We start from the raw sequence: 25,688 nt of genomic DNA, 5'->3' as shown, positions 1-25,688 counted from the left end.
GGTCAATCCTACTTTAGATGCCAAAATCATAATATCAGGTTTGGCAGGATGCGAACGGAGAAACATCTGTTTTTTCTGACTATTCCTTTTAATTGTGCAACATTCTCAGCGTTCATCCTGTTTGTGCATCTATATAATTATGTGAGCACTTTTAACTAAGTGAACACTTCGCTAAATGATGCAGCGTGTTGGAATGTAATTTGTTTTCCTTTAGCACTCTCTTGTTTTACCTTCAGGGGAATTGAGTTCAATCCTTTCTTGTCTTTCCCACCCCTCCTCTTTCCCAAACAGGTGTAGTTCAACCCGAAACATTCACTCTTTTTCTCTTTCCACATATACTGCCTGACCTGCTGAATGTTTCCAATGTTTTCTATTTTTATTTGTGGCTTATGTTATTTTGGTTCGTACCACTTTTAAAAACTGTACGGCGTGAGGAAGCGCTGTCGAGAATAAAAGAAAGATGTTGCACTGTTCTATTGATCACTAAGGGGAGAGACGTTTACAGCACCAATCCTAGAGGAAGTATCAGTACCACCGCGAGCAAATTGCAATCTACCTAGAAATGAAACAGTTGACTCTAATGGATTATTTGTAATCGCTCAGAAGCTGGAAAAATCAATTGATATATTCTTAAGTTATAAAGTCATAGAGAGTCATAGAATCACAATGGCGCAGTGGTAGAGTTGCTGCCTTAGAACGACTGCAGCGCCGGAGACCCGGGTTCGATCCCGACTACGGGTGCTGTCTGTACGGAGTTTGTACGTTCTCCCTGTGACCTGCGAGGGTTTTCTCCAAGATCTTCTGTTTCCTCCCACACTCCAAAGATGTACAGGTTTGTGGGTTAATTGGCTTGGTAAATGTAAAAATTGTCCCTAGTGGGTGTAGGATGGTGTTAATATGCGGGGATTGCTGGTCGGTGCGGACCCGGTGGGCCGAAGGGCCTGTTTCCATGCTGTATCTCTAAATTAAAGCCCAACTTGCCCATGCTGATGAATATGCCCCATCTACACTGCCCGCATTTGGCCCGCAACGCTCCCAACTTAACCTATCCATGTATCTACCTCCTCCAGCAGTTCGTCCATATACCCACCACTCTTTGCATTAAAAAAAAGTTGCCCCTCAGGTTCCTATTAAATCTTTCCCCGCTCACTTTAAACCTATGTCCTCTGGTCCTTCCACTCTACTACTCTGGGTGCATTCACCATATATATTCCCTTCATGATTTCATACACCTCTGTAAGATCAAGTCAAGAGTGTTTTATTGTCATATGTCCCAGCTAGAACAATGAAATTATTACTTGCTGCAGCACAACAGAATATGTAAACATAGCACATTGTAAACAATATGATAAATGAGCGAGAGAAAAAAAAGTTCAATATATATATATATATATATATATATATATACGATATATATATATATATATATATATATATATATATACACACACATATATATACATATATACACACACACATATACACATATATATATATGATATATATACACACATGATATATATATGACATATACACACACATATATATTGTACACACATATACATATATATGACACAGTATATATATACACACACATATACATATATATATATATATATATATATATATATATATATATATATACACATACTATAAAACAAACACTACACACAAAAACACACCACATCCTCCTGTACTCCCTAGGAATAACTCCCCAGCCTGCTCAACATCTCCTTATAGCTCAGGCCCTCAATCCTGACAATCTGTCAAGGCTGTAGGTAAGCCTGTAATTGGGGGTTCACAAATTTGAAGGATCTGTTCATCAGAGGTCAGATTTATTCAGTCTGGTAGCAGCCACTTTGCAAACTGTGCATACGGCAGGAAATTGTCAGGAACTGAACGGAGGGCCTTCTTCTAAAAGCCCATACGTCTTGACACCTTACACTGCAGGCAAACATCCCTTCAAGGCAAGAATGCAAAAATATGCATTTATTAAAAAAGGAAGATATTCCACTCGGCAGATGTCATTTAAAAAACCCCATGTAATGTAGAGTGAGCAGAACAGTGTGGCATACATCTGCAGAGACATCCAGTAAGGGTTCAGAGAATGTGGAGGTGCAGCATTGAAGGCGTTTGTGGTTTCCAAAGGTCACGGATGCATAGATGTTGCTCAGAAAGTGCTGATAAAGGGCACCCCTCTGCCAATTGGTTTAGTTCATTTATTTCTCCTGTCTGTTAATCAACTCTTGACCTGTTGAATTGATGAACCACTTCTCTTTTTGCATAGTATCTTCCGAAATGTCTGACCAATTAATCTTTGAGAGGAAATGTGTTGAAATTGCCTGGTAGTGAAGTGAGTGTTTTACCAGTTGGGGCCGCGATGTTTAAAGTGTGTTTGGTGGTGAGCTGAATTATACTCTGCCAGAGCCTGCAAGAGCCATTTGTGTATACATCTGCATAACTTTTAACTTGAACCTTCATTGTTATGTAAGAGTTGTTTCCTTTGTGAGTGAACAGCGCCTGTGGTGGTTCAGAGCAGCGTAGATAAAAGTGCCAGAAGCAAAAAATAGATGCCAAATAAACATCAAAGGTAACAAAGGTATTTTATTGGTCACATTCACATACACTACGAGGTGTAGTGAAGTGAATTGCTTTTTGCCATTTTGCAGTACACAAAAGAATACTGACATAACACCAATGAGAGTCTTAAACACAAAGAACATCCCCCCACAATGGCTCCCACCATGAGGGAAGGCACAAAGTCCAGTCCCCAACCCCAGTTCACCCATAGTCGGGCCTATTGAGGCCTCCACAGTTGCCTCTATGGAGGCCCGATGTTCCTGGCCGTTCTCGCCGGGTGGTGGTGCTCCGGCGTCGGGAGAGTCCTCTCAGCGATCTGGGAACCCTGGAACGGCCGCCTCCGTACTGGAGGCCGCGGCTTCCGAAGCCGACAAGGCCGCGCCGGTTGGAGCTCCACAACTGGCGATCTCATCTAGAGATCCTAGGCTCCCGGTGTAATGTTCGGCGCCGCCGCCCGCAGCTGGTCGCTCCACAGTCCCGCAGCTCCGAGATGTTGTTCCCGGCGGTCTCAGCTCACCGGAGCTCCAGCGCGGCGACCCGGGCAAGGCATCGCCCACTCCACAATAGCGCTCCAGCGCTGTGCCGTCGCCGAAGCCGAGGTTCTGGGCGGGCCCCGACAGGAAACGCCGCTCCAGGCCCGCTGGTAGGCCGCGAGGACGGGTCGAAGCTGCAGCCTTGTTATGCACTGAATTATTGCACCAAACATGCCCATTACCTATTAATGACTGGTATTAACTCACTTAGAATTTGTGCAAAACTAGTTAACGTGACCTTTGAGTCTGTGGTTTGCTGAACTTTGGATGTTCCACAGATCAATTGTTAGGTCAATGTGTTTTCATTTTACAAGTTAAGCCTTCAACAGCATTCAGCAGCACAACTTCAAAGAGGCTCTCTGGGATCTTGCTTTGTATTCCTCACTTCCTCATCTCCGAGAAAGAAGGAACCACAATTTCATTCTCTCAAAATCCATGCATGGTGATTCTCTTTGTTCGCCTCCCATGGGATGAGATTGGTATTCTGTGCAGTTGTTTTGAGTTTGATTGTGATTCTGAGTGGTCACTTGATCTGTAGATTAACAGGAAGTATCTCTTCATGATAAAGCCCATACATCTTGACACCTTACATTGCAGGCAAACATCCCTTCAAGGTAAGAATGCAAAAATATGCATTTATTCAAAAAGGAAGGCATTCCACTCGGCAGATGTCATTAAAAAAACCCCATGTAATGTAGAGTGAGCAGAACAGTGTGGCATATTTCTGCAGAGACATGTGCAACATATTCCTCCCAACAATCTAACAATTTAAAAGAGAACACATGAATTCATGTTGTTTAAAGAACTGGCATATCTAATAATATATTCTAACTGTTACCATTCCAGTAATACAATAATTAGTGTTTAAGAAGGAACTGCAGATGCTGGAAAATCGAAGGTACACAAAAAAGTTGGAGAAACTCAGCGGGTACAGCAGCATCTATGGAGCGAAGGAAATAGGCAACGTTTCGGCCCGAAACGTTGCCTATTTCCTTCGCTCCATAGATGCTGCTGCACCCGCTGAGTTTCTCCAGCTTTTTTGTGCACATACAATAATTAGTGTAGTTTAGTGATACAGCGAGGAAACGGGCCCTTTCCGTCTTCCAAGTCCACGCCGACCAGTGATCACCCCTACGCTGGTTCTATCCTACCCGCTAGGAACACTTTACAGAAGCCAATTCACCTACAAACCTGCACGTCTTTGAAATGTGGGAGTAGACTGGAGCACCGGGAGAAAACCCTCGTGGTAACGGGGAGAATGTACAAACTGCGTGCCATCAGCACTTGTAGTCAGGATCAACCCCAGTGGCTCTAAGAGCAACGATACCACTGCATCAATGTACCGCCCATTAGAATTGGTGCCCTATGTGAGGTACAACACTGCAATCTCAGAGACAATGGATTGCCTTGCTATTGAACACAAAATCTCCCTTCCTTTGTATTTGGGGTAATGAAGTATGGAAACCTGAACGCTGCATATCAATCATTCAATACAGGTACTCATTTTATGGATCATATTCAATTCTGATATTGTTATTTGTGATGCCCAATTTCTTCACAATTTTACCTTTTTTGTTTCATAAGAGTTCTAGGTAAGAACAAATCAGTGCAAAGGGATGGAAATATTTGCTGGCCAGAAGTTTGCGCTGGGACCTGCACCGGGTGATGTAGATATCTCATGACCTAAATCTCCTCTAACACCTGTCCTTTGTGTTATTCAGCCTCCAGTGCCGTTACTGCCAAAGTACAAGCAGTCCATGTCAGTGCCAGAGTGGCTGCGCACAATACAAAGTTACATGAAGCTTCTGCAGTATCCTTTCTACATTAAACGTCAAGCAACATCTTAGTTCTTTATTATTTTTGTTTTTTTTTGTTTTTTTTTTTTGTTTATTTTATTAGAAGTTAATACAGCACAAAACAGTACAGTGGAACCTAATTTTAGGTGCCAACTATGTAATACCGTAATCCATTCTATGTACAACCTCTAGTTTTATGTTATAAGAAGGAAGCAACATCTTAGTTCTGATACTCATTTGTACCGGGAGCTAATCCATGGGATAAAATGGAAAGCTATTTTATGTGTTAGATTTGATGTGCAGTCCATCTTGTTGAAGTTTCAAATTTAATCAACAACCATTTTTTAATTCTGCTCATTTTTATTGATCATTTATCTCTGTTTCTTTTAAGCACAAAATTAATAACATTGGGTGCTTGAGTGGTCTTTAATGTATTTGAAAATATTGAAATTATCAGCTTAGAAATGTTCCACAAGGCCATGTAACTTTGAAAATCAGTTGCGACTACCAATTATTTGTTCAATTATTTGCCAATTACCCTTCCCTTCACAAAGTGATGTATTAATGTATTCATTACTATGGACCTTCTTCTTTAGAATGTGTTTGACTTCTTTTCGGTCCAACCATGGACTCCTTGAACATAACAAGAACATTTATTTTTTTTAAAGCCTAAATTATAGGAAATGTTAATTTAATATACTAATTTGTTATTATATAGCCATAAAATGTTTGAGACACTCCATCTTTTCAATGTAGATGGAGTGTCTCACATCTTGTAAATTAACAGATGGTTCAAGGTTTGAGTGTAAAGATTCATTTTTTAAGCTTTCCTCTCATGAATGATTGTTGCAAATGGGCACAGGCCGTGTACCCCCTATGGTTTAAGTCTTCACTGGTTATTATGATATTTAAAGCACCAGTCATATCTATAACCAACAGCTGACAAAATACATTTGTCTTTTCTGAAGACTAAATGAAACATGTGATTTAGTTTCTGAAAGCCAGTAGTTGTACTTGCATTATTTTTTTAGATATCTTTCCAAACTAATAAACTAGCATTTGATTAAGATGTTTATAATGTTTGTTGCTTGTTAAGGGAAGGAGAAAAAGATGTTGGCATTTGTCAGCTAGTGCATTTTAAAATTCATTACTATTTTCATTCAATTTTAATAAAAAAGCAAAGTTATATTTTAATTTTCTGATTAACTGGACTATCCTTTCTTTCTCGCCTGCATCATTTCCATCTAAAGCATCTCTGCACAGCATCCTTCAGCCAACTATGTATGGAGAATGACTGAGGTTTAGCAGAGGGCCAGTTTTGGTCAGTTCATAAGTTATAGGAGCAGAATTAGCAACGGCCCATCAAGTCTACTATTATTTATTATTATCGTTGAAAACATTAGCGACGTAGTAGTGCTGGTTTCCGACAGGAACGGTGACTGACACACCACACATCTCTGTCCTCCATTCCTGCGGACTTTCACCATTGGAAGTATAGGATTTTGGTGTGTGTGCTTTATCATAATTCCTTACAATGCTATGTACGACAGTGATTGCAACTTCTACTGAAGTGTGGATGGCCGTTGGCTCATTAGAAGCTCATCCTCCCTTTGACAGGTCTTGTTTTTGGTCCTGCTGGGGGTCCACAGCCCCCTCCTCACCTGGCAAAACCAGGTGGGGGAGACGATTTAGTCGCTGACTATCCGACCATGGAACAGGTAGCACGGGATTACATGGTACCCGTGCAAGGGGAACTTCCCCCGACCTCACCTGAATTCTACTCCATCATTCAATCATGGCTGATCTATCTTTCACTCTCAATCCCATTCTCCTGTCTTCTCCCCATAACCCCTGACGCTCGTACTAAACAATGTTGGCAGATCAACTGTGACATTTTAAGCTGTCATAGAGTTGTCCAGCAGTGGATGTCCGCAGGATCTGGAGGTGCGTCTGTCACCGTTCCTGATGGAAACCAGCACCACTGCGTCGCTAATGTTTTCAATGATGATGAATGAATGGATAGAGTTGTAGAGAGGATAGCATGGAAACAAGCCTTTTGGCCCATCGAGTCTGTGCCTACCATCAACAACTCTCTTACACAGATACTACATGTAGCAATGTTACAAAATTTTGAGATTTAAAAAATCACGTCTGCAATTTATCCCATCAGATAAAGCATAAAAAGAAGTTTAATTTGACACCTAATTCACTTTCATATCTCAAGTATTTAAAATGTTATGGCCATTTTCATACTCGGAAATTAGCATCTTGTTCCCTATTGATTTTCTATGGACATAACAAAAAAGCTGTGATCGTGGACAGTCAAAAGCCCATAACTTTCTTAAAAATTAAGAGAACCTAATGAAATTTCAGTTATCATAGATTGAAGCATTCTGAAACAAATATAAAACAATCTTACTTGGATAACCTGAAATTAAAGCATATAATTAGTTAGTTACCCAATTGTAGCTAATTTCAAACTTCAATTACTAAATCTAAACATCTATCCATTTCTTAATAAATGATTAACATTTTTAAATAGCCTAAGTGTCCAAATAATATTCACAAATAATTCACAATAAAACATGATTTTTAAATCTCATTGACATTAATTTATAGGCCAAATGGAAGGAATTTAGTGTTCAATTGCTGTAAATTAAAGTCAATTTAAATCAGCTTTCTAGTGGGATCCTGTGAACGCGCTGGTTTAGAACGTTCACATTGCGGTGGATTTGTGCCCTCAAATGCCCAGAAAAATACTGCGGGATATAATGGGCCCAAAATGAGCTACTCGCAACATTAAACTTTGTATAAAGGGATCTTAAGAAGCCCTTTTTAATGTAAAAATAAACAGCTTACCTTCTGTTGTCCCCTGTATGAGATCCTGCCGGTTGCCGGTGGTCACGGGTTTAGAGGCTAATTTTTAAACTACTGTAACTAGATAAAGCCTTTAAAAGTAATAATAGCTAAAGTGACGGAATCTTCCAGCGATTTTTCGTTAATAATTAACTAGGCTGAACATCCTCGATTTGAACAGCCTAGGGAAAATAGCGTTTTAAACCTGCCCCCCTCTAAACGGCGCCAAAATCGCGCACACGGGCTGGGACAGATTTTCAGCGACGTTCAGGTAGGCTTTGCAACATACCTACTACATGCTCATTAATTCACACCCCTCTCTACTCCAGAATCTACCAGTCACTGATGCACCAGGGAAAATGTACAGTGGCCATTTAATCTACCAACCCACACATGTTTGGAATGTGTGATGAAACCGGTATATCCAAAGGAAATCTAATTGTTCGCAGGGCAAACGTACAAACTATGTTTAAACAGCACCCGAGATTGATTGAACCCAGATCTCTAGTGCAGCTAGGCAGTAGCTCTACTAGCTGCACCATTGTTCCAGCTGCATGAACATTTCCTTCTTGCCATCTTAAAGTCTATTGCCAAGGGATCCTGCTTAGTTTTTAATAATCAACACTGTTTATCTGTATGTGTGCTGGGAGACTTCAGTGTCAGGCTGATCTCAGTTAAAATTATGTAGAGAAGAAAGCTCCAACGCATGGCTGTATAACAATGCACAGTTTGCAAATATGTAATTATTTTTGACAGTTATTTCTTACTACAAAGGATTCGGTGCTGCACAGATCACAATAAATTTCCATGAGGTTTCAGTTTTTAAAAAAAATACCATGCAAATCTGCTGCAGAACAGCTGTTGTACTTATGTTTCATTTTTGATTTTTATTTGTCTTGCAACAGATCAGTGTAGAATCTTAAAATTCTCAAAATCATTTATAGCTTGAAGAATAGGTTTGGTGAGACATAACTGTAAAAGAAGCTTAAATAATATTTGATGTTTCACATCTGTCTCTGAGAAGACCCAGAACGTGCCATTTCCTTAGCTTAATAAATGACAGATACAATCACACTGGAACTCAGTTCTTTGAAATTAAGAAAATCAGACCTTTGAGTTGGTAAGTGCCTGCCTGGTTTTGCTGCCAAGAAGCAGAATTCAATACAATTTGAGGCTTAACAAGAGTTTGATGATTTAGTGCAATGTGACAATTTATTTTTAACTGCGCAAGTAAACTATGTTTGAATTGGAATTGTTAACGCAAGCCATTTAAATACTGTATTTCCTTGTGGTATATGCATCAACTGTATGAAAAATATATTGCAAAGGGTAATTGGGGTTGCAGTCTGTAGCTGAGAACTCCATTTGGGTTGATCTGCTGTAAGTTATTTACTCGATGGCGATCCATGCACTTGGAACTTCAAATGAACCGCCCATGCATTCCCTCCTTGTCTCATTTGAATTGTACACACTGTACCTAGCCAGGTTCCCACTGCTGCTCCCTCCCCACCTCAACTAGCGATCACGGGCACTTCTATCTCCACTCCCAACTACCAGAACTATAAGAACAATTGATCCGTGTACTGAGCCTTCTTTCATGCCCCCTTAAGCTTTCTCTCTGTAAAGCAGCCTTCAACTCCCTTCCTCATTCTCATGACTCCTCTCCCTGTCATCTTCAGCTGCTTAGGGTCCCTTCCCGGACCCCAGCCATTCCCCTGGTCTTACCTGGATCCTATTGTGTGCTATGCACTGTGATAGCCCTCCAAGGAAAGATATTGCCTTGTGTGAGACTAATTCATAATGCCAGAGTACTTGCCAATTTCTGTGTATCAAGCCCATGATCTAAACAGTTACAGCTCAGCATTGTACAAGCTCTAACTGTGCCCCTGCAGTAAACAAGTAAATTCCAGCTTCCTTTCACTTGTTCCACGCCAGCAGATCCTTAATAAATAGATTTAAATATAAAATATTAATTCGCTTTTTGAACTTTGGTTGCCTACAGAAGGACTTATAACATTTTTGTTACAGCAATTGATTTCTGAATGCAGAGTTAGCAAAACCAGAGACATGGTTGAGTGCAAGCTTAGCTGCAGAAATTACGACGAACAATGGCTTTGTTAATTTCAACATGTTCTGGCATGTTTTTGTCACAAGAGTTCTGTTGTTATCACAGCTACAATTCTTTCCACTTGAATGCTACGCCAAATGGAAATAAATCTAATAGAACCATGCAAAATGTAATCCAGGTTAAAAATTGCTTTGGCTAACCATACCTTCTTGTGTTTTGATTTCCAATATGGGTATTAATGATTTTGAAAATTGCAAAGCTGAAAGAGAGGCCCTTATGTTTTTAAATGGCAGTTGTGGGTGATTAATTATTGTGTGGTATTGGTTGAGTTTCTTTGTCCATGCATGCAGAGATTCGGGAGTGAGTGCTGTGTGCATATGAAGCACATTAGATCATAAGTCATAAGCGATTAGATTCAGATTCGGATTCAATTTTAATTGTCATTGTCAGTGTACAGTACAGAGACAACGAAATGCATTAAAGACAACGAAATAGATTAGAGCTGAGAAATATAATTTTGTCCCATCTTAATGTTATACATACTATTAAATTTTAATATCTGCAGCTACTTGGAAGTAACATTATTAAAAGTAGAGGGTTTTTTTTCAACAATAGAATTGCAGAAATGGCGCAACACAAAAGGGGGCCATCATGGTCGTACTGGTTGAGAGAACTTCCCAGCTTAATCCAACATCCCAGCACTTCATAGTTTGTCAGGTGCACATCCAAGTGCTTTATGTTCTTGTTCATGGTTCTTGGTCCTCCAAAATATTCCAAATTGAATTTAACCTGGAGGTGGCGGAGGGTGGACTTAAGCAAAAATAGATTCTTGGAGAAGAAGAGCTACCTTGAATTCAGTTGCATCTGGTTGAGTAACTATGGCAGGGTGAAGACTATTCCATGCTTTAGTTGTGTGCGGGAAGGAAGAATGAATTGCTGTACACATCTGTCTTGGTAATTTTTCACTGTGATGAGAATTTCTACGAGCACCAACGTTTTAGACGGTGTTCCACTGTGCCATACAATATGATAGAACTTTATTTATCCCAGGAGGGAAATTGGTCGGCCAACAGTCATAATATACAACAAGATACATGAAACATGAAATTAAAGTGCCGAGTGGAAAGTCTAGGTTTGGGGATGTGCAAAGATTGGGGAGAAGGGGGCAGTCAGTCTACCCCACGGCAGAAGGGGGAGGAGTTGTACAGTTTGATCGCCACAGGGAAAAAGGATCTCCGGTGCCATTCTGTGCTGCATCTTGGTGGAACCAGTCTATTGCTGAAGGTGCTCCTCAGGTTGACCATTGTGTCATGGAAGGGGTGACCTCTATTGTCCAAGATGTTCCGCAGTTTGAGGAGCATCCTTCCCTCCAAGATCTTCTCCAGTGAATCCAACTCCACCTCCAGAACGGAGCCAGCCTTCCTGATGAGCTTATTAATTCTGTTAGCGTCCGCAGCCTTCGCCCTGCTACCCCGGCACACGACAGCAAAGAAGATGGCACTGGCCATCAATGATTGGTAGAACATCTGCAGCATCTTACTGCAGACGTTGATTTTAATAGGATTTTAATGTAATCGTGCTGGGGCTCTTGCTCAGATCAAAATCATTCCTTATATAATGGCTGGAAGAACAAATGCCTAGTTAATTTTCAATCTGGTTCACGAGTCAGATTAATTCATAAATGCATGCATTGCAATAACTATAATTGTTTTATTCAGCCATCAGATAGATAATGTACTTTCACAGGCGTTTTGCGTCACATCGGCCTTTAATCGTTGAGAACAGTGGAAATGTAACATTTTATTGCCTGATAAACAACCCCATATAACTTTGAAGAGAAATTCTGATTCATCACAGACCCATCCTGAGTCCCTGACCTTTTGTGAGTGTGTGTGTGAGAAAATATGAAGTTGTAACACGTTGTGTATAGAACAAAAAATGCTTTCTTGTTCTGTCATATTAAATAATCATCCCATCCAACTAATATTGTTATCAATGATATATTCTGCAGTTTTATGACATTTCTACATTTAGTACAAATTTGCAGAGAAGCAGAGATAGTTTGAGCTGCCTGCTGAATTACATCATTGCTATTTTTAAAATAGACGAAATATGTTTATTAACTAGGATTGTTAATGATTAGCCAATGTTACATTTTCTGTGTTTTAATTGAACACATTTTGTGCTTTAGCTCCACGGTGAAAATGTAATCAAACCATTTCTCCTAATAGGGAAGCTGAAAAACAGATTTAACAAAGCATGCAAGTGTTCAAAGGAATGGTGGAAGAATGTGTGTTGTAAATCCTTGATACAGATAACCTAATCCTAGTGACCAAGTACAATATGTCATTATCTGCTTCCACAACAGATCTCTGACCTGCCCGGTGTATTACTACTCTAACTCTGGGAGAAGGTACCAGATACACCTTCCTGAAGCCTCCAGAAGTTTTAGTTTAAGATGGAACCTCTGTAAACCAAATAAAATCATCGAAATGAACCAGGCAGAACTTTTCTGATTAAGGGCTTCAAATAATGTGGGAACAGCATTGGCAACCAGTTGCCTTTTTATCTTTGGCTTTTATCCACTCATTTTCCAATCAACTGTTTTGCAGATCTATCTCTCCCTACTAATCACATTCTCTTGCCTTCTCCCCATAACCTCTGAAACCCTTGCATGCCTTTGGCCTCACCATTATCTGTTATACATTAGGGGTCATGATTTATTTTTTCAGTTCACTTTTATCACTTTTATGTAGTAAGATATTTCATTCTGACAAGGCCACCACCTCCTGCAGCAGGGCAGAAGTTGGGAAAAGTTGCTCTGGAGAGTGGGTGTGGATGAACCCTCGGCCCTGCAAGCTTATACAACATCCGTTCCAGCATTTGATGACTCTTCTGTTCTTGGTCCAATGCTGATAATGATAAAAAGGACACGTGATGCTGGAGTAACTCAGTAGATCAGGCAGCATTTTTTGGAGGAGACTCTGAATGACTTTGAGTAAATTTTCCCAGTTTATTTTGTGACGCATGTTCCTGAAAATGAAAACAGGGAGACCAGGATACAAGGGTATCTGAGCAACTTTATATTTCAGTTTAGTTTCGAGATACAGAGCGGAAACAGGCCCTTCGGCCCACCGAGTCCGCACCACTAGCACTACATTAACACTACATTACAGCACTACCCTGCAAACACTAGGGACAATTTATATTTATACCAAGCGAATTAACCTACAAACCTGTACGTCTTTGGAGCGTGGGAGGAAACCGAAGATCTTGGGGAAAAAGCCCCACGCATGGGGAGAAGGTACAGCCAGCACCTGTAGTCAGGGTCAAACCCGGGTCTCCGGTGCTGTAAAGCAGTAGCTCTACTGCTATTCAGGGTGGATGGATCGTGAAATTAATGACACAACAACTGAGAGTGAAGAACATGTAGCGAATCAGATTGCAATAACAAGATCAGGTAGAAAAGGCAAACCAGATTGAGAAAGAAAGAGGGGTTCAAGAGAGATAGCAAATCTGTGTCAAGATTTTACAGTTTTCTCATCTTCATTAAGAATTACCTGAAGTAAAGGGACACCTCACATAAAATATCAGTGCCAGGGAGGTTGACTGGCAGTGACCTTTCAAGGGCCCCGACCCGAAACGTCACCCATTCCTTTTCTAAAGAGATGCTGCCTGGCCCGCTGAGTTCAGCTATTTGTGTTTATCTTCGGTTTAAACCAGCATCTGCAGTTCCTTCTTGCACAGTGACTTTTCACTATTCAATTGTTATCTATTTCTTACAACACAACGCCATTCAGTTCATCAAGTTGATGCTGGCTTCCAACAGAGCAAGCCTGCCAGTCTCCTTGCATTTTATTCTTTCTCACATGTACATTAATGCTCCTGTTTGGTTATTTTCCAAATTAGCTGTACCGATGGGTGACTTTTGTAGTTGATTCACCTGCCAGCACATCTTTAGGATGCCTGAGGAAACCACAGCAATGAAAGGAAACTCACAGGGTCATAGGAAGAATGTATAAGTTACACGGACACAATATCGGAAAATTGGGATTGAACCGTGATCACTGGAAACCACAGGGCTTCCATCATCTGCAGACTCTTGCGTCAGTATTTTCCTTTCTCTATTTAGAGCAGGGGTCAGCAACCTATGGCCCCCGGGCCGAATGTGGCCCATACCCTGAAATCACCCGGCCCGCAGGCGTATTTTTTACCACATAATTATCTGGCCCACAGACTTCCATCATCTCCGGAACCTCCCAGGCCGTGGCGCCCAGGCGCGGTGACGCAAGGATGCAATTAGGTAGGCCTGCAATGCAACGCCGAGCTCTGGCTGTACCGCATCCTGCGCAAAGCCGCCGGCACGGTCGCGCACCTTCTGTGTCTGGGCTTCACTGTCGGGATCAAAGATCCACTCGATGATCTTTGGTCGGGATCGGGGTTGTCAATAGGCCGGGAACGAGTGAGTATGAGTGGCATCCTCGAAGGGGCGGGATCCATGTGTACATGTGATAGATGTGGCCCGCCATCCGTTCACAGATGTGGCCTGGCCCTTATGCAGAACAAGGATGCCGACCCCTGATTTAGAGCATGCAATTGCCCTCATTAAATGTTTCTGTCCCATTATAAACCATAACATAATAGCGTATCATAAGATCATGTGATAAGAGCCGAATTAGGCCAATCAGCCCATCAAGTCTACTCCACCATTCAATCATGGTTGATCTATCTCTCCCTACTAATCACATTCTCTTGCCTTCTTCCCATAACCTCTGAAACCCTTGTATGCCTTTGGCCTCACCATTATCTGTTATACATTAGGGGTCATGATTTATTTTTTCAGTTCACGTTTATCACTTTTATGTAGTAAGGTATTTCATTCTGACAAGGCCACCACCTCCTGCAGCAGGGCAGAAGTTGGGAAAAGTTGCTCTGGAGAGTGGGTGTGGATTAACCCTCGGCCCTGCAAGCTTATACAACATCCGTTCCAGCATTTGATGACTCTTCTGTTCTTGGTCCAATGCCGATAATGATAAAAAAAGACACATGGTGCTGGAGTAACTCAGTAGATCAGGCAGCATTTTTTGGAGGAGACTCTGAAGAAGGTCCCAACCTGCAACATCACCTAGCCATGACTTCCAAAGACGCTGTCTGACCTGCTGAGTTACTCCAGCACTCTATTGCTTTTTTTTGTAAACGAGCATCCACAGTTCTTTGTGTCGGGAAATGATAATTTTGGCCGATAGTATAAAATGCACAATTTTGATTTGACCTTGTGATAAAGTCAAAATTAACCTTGTGTCTTTAAATACTACACTCTGACAAAATTGTGCACATGTGAATAAAGATCAGAATTTATTCAAAACATAGCAGATCTCCTATGGTGCTCATAGAGTCATAGTGTGATGCAGTGTGGAAACAGGCCCTTTGGCCCAACTTACCCACGTTGGCCAACATGTCCCAGCTACACTAGCCCCACCTGCCCATGTTTGGTCCATATCCCTCCAAACTAGTCCTATCCATGTACCCGTCTAACTGTTTCTTAAATGCTGGGATAGCCCCTGCCTCAACTACCTCCTCTGGCAGCTTGTTCCATACACCCACCACCCTTTGTGTGGAAAAAGTCACTGCTCAGATTCCTATTAAATTTTATCCCCTTCACCTTGAACCTTTGTTCTCTGGTCCTCGATTCACCTATCCTGGGCAAGAAACTGTGCATCTACCCGATCTATTCCTCTCATGATTTTATACACCTGAATAAGATCGCCCTCCATCCTCCTGCGCTCAAAGGAATACAGTCCCAGCCTACTCAACCGTTCCCTGTAGCTCAATCCCTTTAGCCTTGTAAATCTTCTCTATAACCTTTCCAGCTTGACAGCATCTTTTCTATAACATGGTGCACAGAACTGAACACAATATTCTAAAAGCGGCCGCACTAACGTCTCATACAACTGCAACATGACCTCCCAGCGTCTATACTGTTATTGTAGTAATTTGGTTGATTGGCTATTGTATAAGAACAGGTTTTTCAGGACATTTTGTATTATATTTACATTATACAAGCCCAGGAGTGTAAATCTAGTTGATATGTAAATAAAGATTCAAGTCTTATTTAATAGCATTTAAGCTATGAAGTAATGTACCATGGGGGTGGGGTGATTAAAAGTCTTTAGTTGTGCCAATTTAAAGATTTAAAAGTAATTATAGATGCTGGACATTTGGGAAAAAAAACCCCAGAACATGTTGGAAACCCTCAGCTTCTCATTGAAAAGATAAACAGAATTAATATTTAATGTTGTTAACTGGTGACCTGTTTCTATTTTATAACCTGTTGCGGCAACAATGAGATCTGTGTAGGATATCCAATGCCTGCAGGTCAAACATAAACCATGTTTGCGTCTGATCAGGAATAAAAATCAACCGAGCAAACATGCATTGACTATCAACCAAAGAACACGTTGTTACCGCTGACACTGTTCCGATAAACAAATCCGAGGTCACATTGATGTTCAGTTTAACAATGATTCTTGGTGCACTGCCTCATAGAAATCAATGGGATGGGTCAAATGTGACCAGTGTTTCCATAAGAAATGGCTGGTGTTCAGTTGCTTCCCACTCCCCAGCACTGTGGTGCAGCGGTAGAGTTGCTGCCTTACAACGCCCGAGGCACTGGAGACCCGGCTTCGGTCCCAACTACGGGTGCTGCATGTACGGAGTTTGCACGTTCTCCCCGTGACCGCGCGGGTTTTCTCCGAGATCTTCGGTTTCCTCCCACACGCCAAAGATGTACAGGTTTGTAGGTTAAATGGCTTGGTATAAGTGTAAATTATCCCTAGTGTGTGTAGGATAGTGTTAATATGCAGGAATCGCAGGTCGGTGCGGACTGTATCGCTGAAACTACAACTAAAACCTAAAATGCACCTGGGGCACGCTGAATGACAGTGGTTTTCATGTGGAGTCTAACAGGACAGCCAGACCATGCTGCCATCCCCAGCATTAGGTGGGGGAATTCTGCCATTCATGTACGATTGGAGAGCCCATTCATTTGAATGAAAATTCCTGGTCTAGAAAGTACGGGGTGAAAGGTAAATTACTTATTTTAATTTTCTCATTCTTAACATTTCAATGTCTGTGATCTTATTTTTATTTTAAAATGAAAGTTTATTAAAATTATGTACAGCCATTATGCTCTTCCATATTCTGTATTAGAGCTGCAACTGGTTTTTAAACCTTACTGTTTAGCGGTTTTTTTTCCCAGCATTCCTCTTGGCTGCCTCCATTTTATGACAAGATGGTGCCTTGTGTACTTATACTTACATTGGCGAGGGTGTAATGGATGGCAGAGAGAGACAATGGCACTGAAGACAATGGCAGCACAATTGTGCAAAAGCACTGGTTATTGCATCAAATTTCTGCAAGTCATTCTTTGCCCTGCACAATGTGTACATCGCTTGCAAGGCCAGCATTTACTGTCCACCCTTAGTAGCTTTCTGGGCCATTTCAAAGAGCTGTTACAAATGTGGTGCTGTTGAAGGATCTCGACCAAAAAATGTTAACTGTTTCCCTTTCAGCAGCTGCTAACTGACCTACTGAGTGTTTCCAGCATTTTCTCTTTTTATTTTTGGATATCTAACACCTGCAGTTTCTTGATCTCGGCCGGGTTTGCGGTTTGGAATCGCACCAGGCATGGGCGAGAGCAGTTAGATTTCCTTCTTTATACACTATTAGTTGTCCGGATGGGTTTTAATGGCAATCTGGTTCATAAAAGCTATCACTAGTTTTGGCGTTGTCTTCCAGATTTATTTAAATTTACTTCCACAACTTCTTGGGATCAGTTGTCCAGATCTCTGGATATTAGTCCAGCAATGTAACCATTGGTGTACCCATGTGTGTTAGAAGGACAAGTATGTGCATTGAATCAGTGGAAATTTCTATTCAGTCAGGACCCTGAAACTGTACTGGAATGTGAATCTTGTAACGTTGTCATCCCACTGGAATGTTTTCGTCTCTGTACAGTGTGGGTTGGGACCGTACAGCAGCTTCAGCACATTCTTGCCTTCTCATCCTTCTCAAACAGTTTGTTTGTCAGCTCGGGGAGCTGTCAAAGAAGATTAGCACAGCCTCGCCCAGCAAAATTAAAATTCATCGCGTTATTTTGCAGCGAGAATAATTCAGTATTCACTGAGTTTGCTGTCAGAACACTCCGTTTCCTTGATCTCACTGAAGATGGGTGCAAATCAGCTCTGGTGGTTGGGGAGGGCTAACTGGGAGATTTCTGCATTAAACGGAAATAAATGCTGCTACTTTTGCCACCAATCCAGGCAATTTTATAACCACAAATTCCAGGCAATTTTATTATTCGATACTGAGATTTTGTCACCATTGGATGGCGAGGAGAGTAAAAATCCCACAGAAGGAGCTAAAGATTTGATGTCACATGAGGAACACCATCGTTACACTCATTAAAGAGTGACTGCTGTGCATTTTTAGCTTCCTTTGTATAAAAATGCACTGTCACAGATCCAGTTCGATATGCAAGGATCTCTAAACTCCACCAGTGCATTGTCTGAGGCATGCATCTCAATGTTGTTGGTGGCCTCCTCTGTTGTCTCAACTTAGTCAGAAGTTTCCAAGTGTGTGTATTCCAGCAGTTACAAGTGATATTGACCCTGACACAAAATGCTGGAGTAACTCAGCGGGTGAGGCAGTATCTCTGGAGAAAAGGTATCGGCGACGTTTCGGTTCGAGACCCTGCCTCACCCGCTGAGTTACTCGAGCATTTTGTGTCTACCTTCGATTTAAACCAGCATCAGCAGTTCTTTCTTAGACATTTTGATCCTGGAAGTGCTTGGTCTTGTATGAAGTTGCATTAAAGATATGATAGTGGTCTAGTGGTGTAGAATACCAAATGTACTAACAATAGGCCTTTGCATCTTTACAGCTTGCTGTGCCTCTAACTTGGTATATCTGCAGATTTGCCTGATTAATCAGGAGCTGTCAGCCGAGACCAATATGCATAGCGAAAAGCTAAGATCCAGAAATACACTCCTAATAAATGTTGCTTGTCACTTTCTATGAACAAGTACATTCGCTACACTTTGTCTTCGACCTCTCGACTACTGTCAAACCATATTCCCTGGATATTCATTTGCATTACAGATGAGATTTAATAGGATGTTGACACAAGGAACTGTAGATGCACAAATGTTGAGTAAAACACAATGAGCTGGAGTAACTCAGCAGGACAGGCAGCATCTGTGGAGGGAATGGACAGGCAGCATTTTGGGTCAGGTCCAGTTTGAAGAAGTGGTCTGAATAGTCACCCCCCCCCCCCATTCCCTCCACTGCCTGACCTGCAGTGTTACTCCAGCACTCTGTTAGGATGTTGCCTGGGATAGAGAGGTCCAGATAAGCTGGATTTGCTCTCTTTTGAGATGAGGAGTTTAAATGGTGATCTGAATGAAAGAGAGATACAAAATTGTGACAAAGTAGATGATAGGATATCTTTCCCCAAAGCAGAATTGTCTAATACTAGAGGGCATAGTTTTCAGTCTAAGGGCTAAGGGGTTTAGAGGGGATTGAGGAAGATTTTTTTTCACCCAAGGATATTGATGTTTGAACTGCATTTTCCAAGGTTGCAGGAGGGAGGTACTCTCATGGCATTTAACTGTCTAGATGAGCACGTGAATTGCCATGGCCTAGAGGTTTATGGATCTAGTACTGGTAAATGGGATAAGTATACGGGTGTATTTAATGGTCGACGTGGACATGATGGGTTGAAGGGCTTCTTTTTTCTGTGCAGTATGACTCCATGATTCTAAATAAGTAAATTTCATTTGATATTTCTAAAGCAAGTTGGCGGATTGGGTTTTTTTATACAAGAACAAGTTGTTCCGAACATATTGGACTCAGTTGCTGCCACAATTCTTCGAGGGTCATAAAGTCTGATTATTTAGTAAACACAGCCAGGAACAGTATTTGCCAGCATTATAACAAAATGCCAGGAAGCCTCAGTGCATTTAAAAAACGTCACCTTTTCAGATGAATGATCTTGCATCGAAATTGGAAGAGGTGAATTAGTCAAGTTGAATCATGGTTAGGAAATTTTGTGAATTGGAATGAATTTACGCGAGATTCGGTTCACACGCATGTGACATCATCAATGAACTGTGAACCATTAAAAAAATTGTTCCCTGAATGCGGCTGGGAATTATTTTTTTACTCATCTAAAATTGTTTGTAGCTGAGTGCTGCTTTGATGTACTGTGGATCATTTGGTTGCAATATTATCAGGTATGGAATCTCATAATATCCACCTTGCTATGGTGAAAGGATGGCAGACAATTCACTTTAATTCCCTGTTTGATTGGGAAGGGACATTGAAATAATGTAGAATAAAAACGATGGGGGAAAAATACTTTGCCCAAGGGGGGTACGTGTGTGAGTGTGAGAGGGTGTGAGCATATACAGTGCATCTGATGTGGCCCAACCACATTGTTGCGACAGCTAAGAAGGCATACCTCCATCTCTACTTTCTTAAGAGGCTGAGGACATTTGCGTGCGTATCCAACAACTGTTACAAACTTCTACAGATGCACCATAAAAAACTTCTTGTCAGCTTGCATCGCAGCTTTGGTTTGGGAACAGCTCTGCCCATGACCGCAAGAAACTGCAGAGAGTTGTAAATGTCGTCCAATCCATCACTTGGTGCAGACTCCCCATCACTGACTCCATCTACACTTCACGCTACCTCAGAAAAGCAGCCGATGTAATCAAAGACTTCCCACCCTGATCATTCTTTCTTCTCTCTGCTCCCATTGGGCAAAAGATTGAAAGCACACACCATCAGACTCGGAAACAGCATCTTCCCCTCTTTTATCAGGCTTCAGAATGGTCCATCCATAAGGTAGGGTGCTGTCCAATTCACCTCTACCCCATTGCGGACATAGAACTTTGTCTATGGAACTATTGCGCTACAATGCTGAGAACTATATTCTGCACTCTGTTCCACCTCTCTGCTCTATTGTACCTGAGTTGGTGTGATTGTATTTATGTCTAGTATCAGATCTGATTGGGTAGCATGCAAAACAAACCTTGGTACATGTGACAATAATAAATCTAACCTCATAAAGGAAAGATTGTTTACCAATCACACTCCAGATTAAGAATTAATTAAGGCGGAGGAGTTACCGCTAGACTTGTACAGTCTGGATAATATGGAGGTGGAACTGGCTCGTTCACAGGCAGCATATGTTGTCTGTTATGCCGTAGGTGCCGCCATCGACACTGACCAGATATGAGCGTGGTTCAGAAGCAATTCCAGAAATTACACCAATACAGTCATGGCCTTTGTCAGTCTGCAAACGAACCACCTGTCCCTTGGTCAATGGTGGCAGTGGCCTACTTGTCTTGTTATACCATTGTTTTTGAATGTTACGCTTTTGTTGTAACCTGGACTGAACCTCCTCAGGTGGAATCACCTGAGGGATCAATGTCTGATCTGCCACAGGCACCGTGGCACGGGTCTGCCTCGACAATAAATGTTGAGCGGGCGACTGTGGATATTCAGGGCTGCTGGTAATGTGAGAAAATTCCAGCGTGCAGCAAACTCCCTAAAGTGTTGGCTGGTGAATTGACTGCCGTTGTCAGTTAGCAGTCTGCCCGGAGATCCATGGACTGAAAAATGGTGAGATGACTTTGAACTCACTCCGCTGGAAGTGGGGGCTGCTAATAAAATCAATGTCAAACCATCCTGAATACGAACCGACGAGTACCAGGTACTGCTTGCCATGCCAATCAAATATGTCAGCTGCCACTATAGACCATGGGAGTGCAGGAACCGGATGTGAAAGAAGTGGTTGCTTTTGTTGGTGAGGTGCCAAGCTGTTGCACACTGCACAGGATGCCACATTCTCGGTGATGTAATCGGCCATGCCAGGCCAGTAAAACATGCTTCTTGCCCGCAGGACAGTAACTTCAGCGCCTGGGTGCCCTGCATGGACAGCGTTAAAATACTGGTTGTGCAGTGAAGCAGGAACCACAGCCTTGTGTCCCTTTAAAACAATGTCATCCTGCAGTATTAGCTCATCACAGACGGCAAAGAAAGGCTGAACTAGCAGCAGAACATTGTAGTGTTTGTCTGGCCAGCCGCGCTTAATGACGGAGGTGAGTGACCGTAGAGTACTGTCAGCAGCAGTGTGGACAACCAAGTCCTCCATACAGGACGATGGGATAAAAAACACAGCCATTACAATAAAGTCATCATCCAGCGAGGGCAGATTCTCGCAGGTCTTCCCGGGGTGCACGAGAGAGAGTGTCAGCCAGGTGCATATCCTTACCGCGCTTGTGGATCAGCACAATGTCATATTTTTGAAGTTGCAGCAACATCCGCTGGTCTCCGATTGGAGGCATGGGTTTGAATCTCACTTCTGACACCATGTTGCTATTCTGCTGTTCAAATAACTGAAGTCTTTGGATAAAGGTCCAAAGACGTTATTAACGTTACAGCATTGGTAACTTCATACTAGCACATTTCTCTAAAAGTGTGGGAACAAGCCAGGGAGGCTTACTGTAAAGCTAGTGGGCGTAGCTACAAAGTATGACTCATAACATGAGTGACACTGATCTACACTAACCATTTTAACTCCCAACTCACACTGACCTTTCTGTCCACACACAAACTGGAGGAACAGCACCTCAAATTCTGCTTGGGTGGCTTACAACCCAATGGTATGAACAAGATACAAGATACAAGATACATTTAATTGTCATTTGGACCCCTTGAGGTCCAAACGAAATGCCGTTTCTGCAGCCATACATTACAAACAAATAGACCCAAGACACAACATAATTTACATAAACATCCATCACATTGCTGTGATGGAAGGCCAAATAAACTTATCTCTCCACTGCACTCTCCCCCCATTGAACATTGAACACTCTCATTAGTCATCTCTCACTAACCATCCCTGTGGCCTCCATACCCCACTCCATCTTTTTCCCTCCCTCCCCTGTGCCTCATCTGGACTCCCGCCTGTTTATCCCCTCCACCCCCGCCCCCCACCACCACTACATTTTCCCATCTGGCTTCCAAATCCACAACTCTTCAAACCAGTCTGACGTCTTCCTTTCTTATCTCTGAACTTTGTTCCAACCATCTGTCTATCAACCCCCTCCTTGCCTATGTCGACCTATTACCTGCCACACTTTGTCCTGCCTCGCCCCTTTTACCAGCTTTCTTCTTCCACCCCTCTCCCACCCTATAATGTGTTGAAAGTAGGGTCTCGTCCTGAAACATCACCTATCCATGTTCTCCAGATCTGATCTGCTGAGTTACTACAGCACTTTTGCGTATTAACCAGCATCTGCAGTTCTTTGTTTCTACTAACAAGTTGTTGACGTGTCCCAAATGAAACTGTGGCCCAATCTCTGCCTTCAGAACAGAAAGTGTTGAGGAAAGTTCAAGGAAGATAAATTACAGCAGGAAAAAAGAAAATAATGTTTAATGTGCAGGAAGGAACTGCATCTGCTGGTTTAAACTGAAGATAGACATAAAAAGCTGGAGTAAGTCAGCAGAGAGAAGGAATTAGGTTGGGTTGAGACCCTTCTTCAGACTTGTTAGGGATAAGGGAAACGAGAGAAATAGACGATGATGTAAGAGATAAAGAACAATGAATGAAAGATATGCAAAAAAGTAAAGATGATAAAGGAAAAAGGCCATTGCTAGCTGTTTGTTGGGTGAAAATGAGAAGCTGGTGTGACTTGGGTGAGGGAGGGATAGGAATTTTCAATGGTGTGGCTGGGAATGTAGTTGGGACAACACCTCTGTACTGAGAGCGGTTTGAGATCATTGGATGCCTGCTGCCCAAACATAATTTACTCCTACTGCTGATCAGGAATGCAATTTTACTACATGAGCAACTATTATCCGTCACAAGGACCGATTTGGTAAAATAACACATTCTTTCAAGGGATTATGTTGCATTATGAACCCCTTTGCATTTCATCAATGTCATCCAACCATCCATTCTCATATTTATCAACATAGTACCACATGATAAAAGGCCAATACACTGAACTAACGTTCCCCCTGTGAAAATCATATTTCTCTTCAGCATTGAGACATGCAGCCTGAAATGTGCAAGAAATCTGTTGTATTTTGCGGAGCAGCAGAAGGGTCTTGTGGACTTTCATTAGACATGGAAGATAACTATTTATTTGAACTCCCAACAATATCTGTGCTGCTCACTGATAGAGAACATAGATCAGTATAGCACAACATAGGTCATTTGGCCCACCATATCGGCGCCTATCATGATACCCCATTAAAATATTCCCCTTTGCCTGCACATGGTTCATAGCCCTCTAACCCCTCCCTGCATGTTCATATGTCTGTTGAATCGGCTCTTAAATGTTGCTGTGTAGGAAGCCTTTGGTAGAAAGGAACTGCAGATGCAGGTTTACACCAAAGATAGATACAGAATGCTAGAGTAACTCAGCAGGTCAGGCAACATCTCTGGAGAAAAGGAATAGGTGACGTTTTGGGTCGAGTCCCTTTTTCAGACTTGTTGCTGTTGTAGTTGCTTCTGCCACTTTCCCTGCCAGTATGTTCCAGGCACCTAACAGTGTAAAAAAAAAAAAACTTGCTTTGCAAATCTTTAAACGTTTCCCTTCTCACCTTATATGTATGCCTTCTAGAATTAGATATTTCCACCCTGGGTACTCAAATCTACCTTGCCTGTGCATCTCATAATTGTATAAACCACTATGAGGTTGCTTCGCTGTCTCCAATGCTCCAGAGAAAATTGTCCAATTTGGTTCAACCTGTCCAGTAGCTAATACATTTCAATCCATGCAACGCCCTGGTGAACCTCTTCCGCAACCTCTTTGCAGCCTCCACATCCTTCCTGCAATACGGTGCCAGAACTGCACTTAACACTCCGAATGTGGCCGAACCAATGAAGCTGCAACATGGCTTCCCTACCCTTATATTCAATGCACCTAATGATTTTGCATTCTTGAATAATGCAGGATAATTTTGCCATTTTTATCTCCATTGAATTATATACGAGCCGGCATGGTTAACAATCCATATATGGTATTAGAATACAGTGTCAGAGAAAATAAACGATCAACTGAGAAATCAGATGCAACAACTGCAAAAGGTTTCATTGCATTGTTTAGAAAATTGCTCAACCTAGGCTATGCAAGGGATATTTATTTAACCTTTCCTCAAAGCTTAACCATTAAAGCTGAGCAAGGACACAAAGTGCTGGAGTAACTCAGCAAGTCAGGCAGCATCTCTAGAGAACACGGATAGGTGATGTTTCGGGGAATTGAAACAGCAACTGCCCATGTTCTCCAGATAGGCTGCCTGATAATGAGCTACTCCAGCACTTTGTGCCCTTTTGTATAAACCATCATCTGCAGTTTCTTGTTTGTATACTAAAGCCCGGGGTTATTTTGGTGAATCAGTGATGTTCCCCACCTCCAATCCTCTAATCCACAACTTGATTAATTAAATACAATGCTTGATCAGCTGAAGCACTACATCCTCCTTTTGTAGTCCCCCCCCCCCCCCTCTCTTAAAATAATGGCCAACATTCCATTAGACTTTCGATTACATTTTGATTCTGTGCATTAATGATTTATGTACCAAGGCTGTCAGATTTATTTTATAATATTAATTTGTGCTTGGGAATTTGGTTACAGCTTGATGGGATACTGAGCTATCATTCTTTATTTGTGTGCTGAGAGGTAATTGCACTGCAGTGCAGATGTGTGCTCTCTCTCTCTCTCTCTCTCTGTGATATTGCAGTACTGAGCGGTGCGTCACTATGTAGTCACCTGGAAATGC

At 41.9% G+C, this 25,688-nt stretch overlaps 1 protein-coding gene across 1 annotated transcript in view; it reads left to right on the top strand.

Moving 5' to 3' along the window:
* Positions 1-25,688, top strand: part of vash2 (vasohibin 2) — a 108,132-nt gene that overhangs the window by 18,673 nt on the left and 63,771 nt on the right. Inside the window, exons 2-3 of the mRNA XM_055639764.1 lie at positions 4,835-4,923; positions 8,829-8,885. Coding sequence (XP_055495739.1) covers positions 4,835-4,923; positions 8,829-8,885 — 146 coding nt within the window. The remainder of the gene's footprint in view (positions 1-4,834; positions 4,924-8,828; positions 8,886-25,688) is intronic.

Source organism: Leucoraja erinacea, chromosome 8 (assembly GCF_028641065.1).
Source record: "Leucoraja erinacea ecotype New England chromosome 8, Leri_hhj_1, whole genome shotgun sequence".
Taxonomy (NCBI): domain Eukaryota; kingdom Metazoa; phylum Chordata; class Chondrichthyes; order Rajiformes; family Rajidae; genus Leucoraja; species Leucoraja erinaceus.
This window is presented reverse-complemented; position numbering and strand designations above follow the sequence as displayed.